A 6877-nucleotide genomic window follows, 5' to 3' on the forward strand; every position below is an offset into this window, starting at 1 on the left:
ACTTCTATTTTTTTCCTTTCAATCCAACAAGTACTACTAGCATAAACTTGGACCTCAAGCAGATCAAAAAGTGTCTCCCTCAATTCGCCTTCTCACCAAAAATCCCAATGCTCTCTCTCTCCTCCCTCTCTCTCTCCTAAAAACACAATACAATCACCCACCAACACCAACAATGTCATCTTGGCTCTCACTCTCTCTCCCCAACCCTTTCAAATCCGACCACTCTCAAAACCCCTCGCCCCCGTCCCCACCCGATCACGCCGCCGCCGCCGGGGTCCAAGCCGACCTCTCCGTCCTCGGCCACACCATCGGCCGCCACCTCCACGGCGTCGCCTCCTTCCTCGCTCCCCCTCCTCCTCCTCCTCCCTCCCAACCGCCTCCCGAGGCGGCCGAGTCCCCGTCGCAGGCGATTCTAGGCATAAAAAACGATCTGGTGGAAATTGGGGGGAGCTTCAAGTCCTCTCTCTCTCTGCTCTCTTCGACCAAGGCCGTGTCCGATATATCTCGGTTCGCTACGAACTTGTTGCGGTTTGAAAACGACGGCGTAGATGAGGAGGGAGATGATGATGAAGAAGAAGAAGAAGAAGAAGAAGAAGAAAGTGAAGACGGTGATGAAGTAGCTGGGGTCACGGATGAAGTGCTTGATTTTGTTGAGGAGCTTTCGTCGCGGCCCGAGTGTTGGACCGACTTTCCCCTCTCACTAGATGACGGTAAACCTAATTATGCTTATATACATAGTCATATACGTATTCCTCTATGTGAAATATATTCAGTATGTTATTGCATTTGATTGAATCCAGTTTCTCTGTTGCATTCTAAAGTTTATGTTTTTCGCCTGCATATTTGCGTGAATGTGTTTTTCTGTTGCTTTGATGGGGTTGGGAGAAAGGGAGGGAGAAAGGGCCTTGATCCTAGCACTTTAGAATGAGTGATAAACAACTTTGCGAGTTCAATTTTGGACTTGTCTGTTGTGATCATCAGGACAGAGTTAATAACATTGAAAGACCCATTCATGCAGAAACTTGAAAGAACCAAAAAAGAAGAGTGATCTTCATGCACCCCCTCAACTAATCCCAAACAGTAATCCTCAAACCTTGCCGTCCACGTAAGTTCTGAATCCAGTCAATTGCTGAGATCTCAAGGGATTAGCAATTTCAAGGCAATTTAACTTTTTATACATGAGTGGGTTGGAGATGCTATTCCACAATGTCTTACTAATCGCCATGCCTTCTTAATCACAATGGCTTAGGCAATTATAAGGGGTAATTGGTGAAAAACACCTGTCTACTACACAATCCATTCCCACAATGCCTTGTCAACTATAATGTGCCCAGAAAAAAATAGGAATGTCATTGGATTTATTCATCACTCTTGGATAGAAGTTTCACACCTAATCTTCAAGATTTTCAAAACGTTTAAGCCAATTTTTGCTACATCTTTCTCCAATGATACAAGAGGCTATCGAAACAAGTAAGTCCATCCTCAAGTACAACGGCAATTTGTTACTGTTTCAACAAGAAAATTCTTGGGCGTTCTTATTTGAATCGTCCACTTCACAAGCCACTGCACCGAAGTATCTCTTTTACCGCAATATCTAATTTTATTCTTCCCTCCATCTAGTATCTCCGCAAACAGTAAATCGAACAACTCAAAAACTACAATAAAAACATCTGAACTAAACAGAGGCTTTGGTGCAGTGAAATTAGATGTAGTAAAGCATGTAACTTGAAAACTACAATAAAAACATCTGTTATGTTTTTATGTTATTTTTAGCATGTATCTATGGAGGTGATAAAGCACATCATTTGGATTCTAATTGCTGGCATGTTGCTGCAGATTTCAACTTGTCTACTGCTCAGAAAGAACATGCTTCAACTGTTGAACGTTTAGTCCCAAGTCTTGCAGATATGAGGCATACAAGTTGCAATCATTTGAGTGAAGAAAAATTCTGGATGATATATTTTATTTTTTTGCTGCCAAGACTGCATGAGCAAGATGCCAAGCTTCTCTCAACTCCTGAGGCAAGATTGTCTTTGCGTGTCATCTTATATTTTTGTAACTCGCCTTCGTTGTCTTTGCATGCTGTATAGTTTCTCACAACTCGCATATATGGTGAGTTGGTAACACCTACAACCTGAAGCCTTTGATGGAACATATATGTAGAACATACAACCTGAAACCTTGTCCACTGACCACTGCCATCCCCTTATCTCCCTAAGGTTGCCCTTAGCTCTCACCTCCTCCACCCATGGTCCCGAGCCATCAGAGTGCCTGCCCTCTTCCTGGTATGCCAGGTCATGTGCACTTCCCCCATTACTACCTACATTGCTAAATAACGTGGGACCTAGATAGGATCTTGTATGTTTGCATTTTAATTTTTTTGAGTCAACTTGTATTGTTTATGCAAGATTTGATGATCCGGTTGACTGTTCCTTTTTACTTATTTTTTTTTTCTATTTATCAATTTTAGTGATCGGAGGTATTTACACGGTCGCCAGCTGTTATAGACCGAGGCTATATTGCCTACATGTCACATTATGGCAATTTTTCTAGTTAGTCTGATGGGTTTGGGAAAACCAAATTCACAAGTTTCTGCTGTTGGATTTATAGCCGATTCCTACTTGCAGTCCTTGAAATCTAGTAGCTTATCTAGTCTTTTGGATTTTATGGATTTTTTCTTTTGTGGGTTGCTTGGCAATTTTGTAATCTATTCAGAGGATTGAGCCTGTTTGAGATTGTGTAATACCAGAACCTATCAGAGGTAGAACCAAAGAGTATAGGACAGATATCAGAGGTGGAATAACTTTCTTGAACAACAAATCAATCAAAGAAAGAAAACAAGGGACTAATGCTGCTCAAGTAAAAATTGAGGAGTAGACCAATGACGATGAGGTAAGACTAGAGCACTTTGTACCCTTAAGCATTGCTGCTTCGGTCCTAACATCATATTTTGTATCCCCAAGAAAAGAACAGAAGATCACTGATCCAAAAATAAAAATAAAATAGGAGAGCTCTGCAAGCTTCTAAAATTTGTGTAGTTCGTTCCCTGCCCTAAGTATTTTCAACAAACTAGTTAATTTCCTTAAAGCAAGACTGACGAAGTTTAGAAATGCAGCATACACGAGAAATCATTAGTCATACAGTTCTAAAGTAGCTGCAATAGGACAGCAGGCGCAGAAGATATTCTTCTTCTTGTTACAGACGGTAAGGTTGATGTGTCCATTGTCCCCCATACCTTCAGCCTGTTTCTAGTAGGAACTCTTCCCCTAGTAGAGGCAGAATATGAAGCTAAGTCCGGGGATAAAATTAGGGAACCTTGTAAGCTTTTGTAAACTGTCATGAGATGAGTCATCGAGGAATATTCTTGACAAAACCTAATTCAGTCATTAGGGAAGGTCTATGTGGCACTGAGACGGACACGCGACATGACACGGTTACGACACGACACTCTGACACGCAAATTTCATAAAATTAGTTTAGAGGACACCTCACTCTGTGGGACAAGTTTAAAAGCACATGGACTTATTCAGTATAAACAAAACAAAAAGGCTTGAATTCTAATTATACCAATTATCCGTTTATATACATTTATCATTGCATTATTCACATAAGTGTTCCAACAAAATGCAGTTTACCATCCGCATAATCAGTCAACCATCATTTAATATCAAGGGCCTACTATTTCATTTCACACACACGATAAGTTCTGTATGTTTTCATAGATTGTCACGAGAGTGTCCCGATCTTGTTTAGGCTGTTCCCAGTGTTTAAATAAAAAAGGGGGTAAAAGTACAGAGCACTTCTGATTTGACTTGTTTGGAGAGTGTCCATGTCTGACAAGTGTCCGACACCTAACCTTTGATGAGCTGTCTGTGCTTTATAGTCACGAAGTGGAAACATCTCTTTGGACAAACCTATTCCTTTTCCTCTTGTTGAATTCAGCCCTAGCAACTGATTTGATAGTACCTCTATTATTCCCTGAACTCTGAAGCCTCCAATTGTTCCACATCAATGAACCGCGATGGCTGTATTTATTTATTTTGATAGGTAGGGACAATATATAGGGGGGCCATTGTTTCAGTGGTATTCTGAGAGCAACAACTTTGTGCATATTGCCAAAGGTTAGGTCTATTTTCAATCCTCCCCCGCCCATACTCCCAGTGATTGGGGACAACATGGGTTTTGTTGTTGTTGTTGATAGGTAATAGCTAAAATTGCCAAAGGGGTGCAACCTTGCAGACACAGAATATAAGACGACAAAACAACTAAAAGAACCAAAAATGCTGTAGCTCTCAGATATCAGGTAGGATGTACAGTTTCCTCAGAAATTGAACAATGAACAATCCAACAGAAAGGTAGATCTTGCCTAAACCAAAAGTTAGAGATAGAACCGCGCGCACACAATCCACCACCCCCCCCCCCCCCCCGCGATGCCCCATGCAAAGAGGAACCACGCCCCCAACTTCATGGCTGCCTCTCATCATCCACACTACCAACAGTCAAAAAGAGCCTTAACAGAGCCTGGCATGACAGAAGCAACCCTAGAAATAGTGAGGAGCGAATGTGCGATGCCACTGAAAAATGTAATATCAGATGATTGCAACCCCCTGCAACTTTACACAACCACAACCAGTCCATCAATTTCTTACCCCCTCTTCATAATATTAGCGAGAATCGCTTCCTTTAGTTTTCCAAGCAAGGAAAATCACCTTTGGAGGGGTGTTTGAACACCATGCTGTGACTTACGTAATTACGTGTAAGAACATTCCCTCCCGGGCGCAATGGCTATGTATACCGTAGTAAATTTTCAGTTCCGACTGCACCGTAGCCTGCAGTGTTCAAATGAATGCCTAAGAAATAGGTTTTAGTGGTATGCAGGAGCCCACAAAATTTAATTTTCCAGACACTTCAAAAATGTGCTTTCCTTGCGTGGATTTTGATTTTGTAGGTGAAAAATTGAAGTATGTTCCAGTAATCGCGATGATTCCGATGAAAGGAGACCCGTATCTGAACTGGTTATTTTAAACTAGCACAGATAACATGGGATTTTCTTTTCTGTTATTTTAGTCATTCTATCTTGTCTTGCATTCCCTTTTTTGGCCTTTTTATTTTTGGGGCCAGACAGTTTCTCCATTTAACTATCAAGAATACTCAGCAGAGAGAGAATGAGTGCCTAATGATACTCAACTTACTAGATCGTTGTATATTTAGCCCAAGCCACTGATGAGATCATGCCACTACTTTAAATCTAAACATTCTAATGTTGCAAGGCTAGAAAGCTAGTTTCTCCTCTCTAGACTTGGATGGTTCTGCTCGCGTATCGCAAATTATTCCTACATACCCTTATATTATCCTACCACGTTCTAACATAATTGTGAAACTATGAGAGTTAGCAATCGCAAGTTGTAATAATATGTACCCGCAAAATATGAATCGTGGATCCGCCCATAAACTGATCTTGAAGTCATTTATGTTCGTTTGAACCCAACATTAATCATGTTAGTATATGTTTATTTCATTTGCATTGTGTCTTTGCCATCCTTTTTATTTGATCATGTCCTATACTTGGCTATCAATCAAAGAAGCATGGTAATGTGCACAGAAATTGAATTGGGTCTCTAGGCCTGCTCTCTCCGATGCCATTTGGCTTTGATTTGAGGGCATGGTTCTGCAGCAATACAGGTATAGGGGGGCCACTGTTTCAGTGGTATTTTGAGAGCAGCCACTTTGTGCATATTGCCAAAGGTTAGGTTTGTCTCCAATCTTCCCCTGCCCATACCCCCAATGATTGGGGACTACATGGGTTCTGTTGTTGTTGTTGATGTCCTATACTTGGCTGTTGTATCAGATGTTTCGAAGACATTTCGAAGACAACTGAGACTTTCTTAATGTAACAGTTGCCTACTAACTTTATTCCTCAGACAATGTTCTATCTAGTTTTTGTTCTATAAATTTTTTGCAGTTAAGCGTTTTCTGGTATGATGAAAACTCCGAAACCTTTTATATAAAATTACGAACAGTATGGGTCTTATTTAAGGAAGTTTCTCATTGTAGATAGTTGAAGCAAGAGAGATACTTCTGCAGAATCTGCGAAACAGGAGGAATGAACCGGTTGAGGAATGTGAGCCCATCAATTTGTCTCAAGAGGGTACTAGGGTCAATAACAATCAAGGTGAAGGTCGCCCATCACAGGATCAGGAGGATTTAGTGGAGGCTTCAAGTTCCCAACAAAGGGCTGAAATTGATCATGAGAACACCACCTCAGCAGATACCAAGAAACAGCCTGAAAATGAGGAGGAAATCTCATTCAGCGACTTAGAGGACGATGAAAATGATGAAAATGACCTCGCAGGTAGATTATCAAGGTTAAGGCAGGCACGGGACGAAAGGGTTCCTTCGCCAAATGGATCCAGTGAATGGGTTAGACTTGGTGAACATTCCGGATCACAGGGTGCTGGTGGTGGTGGGCAGAAAGGACAGTCGACATCTAAAGGAAAGGATTCAGAAGGTGAGGAGTCAAATGATTGGCTCACTGTTGATGAAGGTGATTTAGAAAGTTTGTCGAATGTTTGAGTTGAATGTTTCCTTCTATCAGTGATTTTACCCATTCCAACGTGTGAAAAATAGGGTTTTTTTAAAAATAATTAAAGTTGAATAACTGGATCTACATCAAAGTATGGTTTCAGGTTTGGAGTTGGTGTCTTTGGGTCATTTGTGCTGCTTTGGTTCACATTTGTACATACTCTGAATATGTTCAGAACCGAAGTTGTTCCAATGTTTCCTATTGTAAATTTTAGTCATTATCTTTGGTTCTTTGACGTCGCCAGCTTTCTGACGACAATAAATAAGTTTTCATCTTAAAAGATTGTTGTTTTGC

General features: G+C 41.0%; 1 protein-coding gene and 1 non-coding gene across 2 annotated transcripts; both read left to right on the plus strand.

Moving 5' to 3' along the window:
• The first annotated feature begins 25 nt into the window (after positions 1 to 25).
• LOC131300164 (uncharacterized) lies at positions 26 to 6803 on the plus strand. Its single transcript, XM_058325882.1, has 3 exons — positions 26 to 710; positions 1837 to 2021; positions 6055 to 6803. Exons 1-3 carry the CDS (start codon positions 173 to 175, stop codon positions 6571 to 6573), a joined length of 1242 nt encoding a protein of 413 aa, XP_058181865.1. The 5' UTR covers positions 26 to 172; the 3' UTR covers positions 6574 to 6803.
• LOC131308640 (small nucleolar RNA snoR100) lies at positions 5574 to 5681 on the plus strand. Its single transcript, XR_009194518.1, has one exon. It is a non-coding gene; the product is annotated as a small nucleolar RNA snoR100 (small nucleolar RNA).
• Positions 6804 to 6877: the final 74 nt, after the last annotated feature.

This window comes from Rhododendron vialii, chromosome 1a (genome assembly GCF_030253575.1).
Source record: "Rhododendron vialii isolate Sample 1 chromosome 1a, ASM3025357v1".
Lineage (NCBI taxonomy): Eukaryota > Viridiplantae > Streptophyta > Magnoliopsida > Ericales > Ericaceae > Rhododendron > Rhododendron vialii.

Bases quoted from the DNA above. Each gene is read 5' to 3' on its own strand.
- LOC131300164 (XM_058325882.1), top strand. From the start codon at position 173: ATGTCATCTTGGCTCTCACTCTCTCTCCCCAACCCTTTCAAATCCGAC. The intron at 711-1,836 runs GTAAACCTAATT...ATGTTGCTGCAG, and splicing joins TCCCCTCTCACTAGATGACG to ATTTCAACTTGTCTACTGCT. The intron at 2,022-6,054 runs GCAAGATTGTCT...TTCTCATTGTAG, and splicing joins AGCTTCTCTCAACTCCTGAG to ATAGTTGAAGCAAGAGAGAT.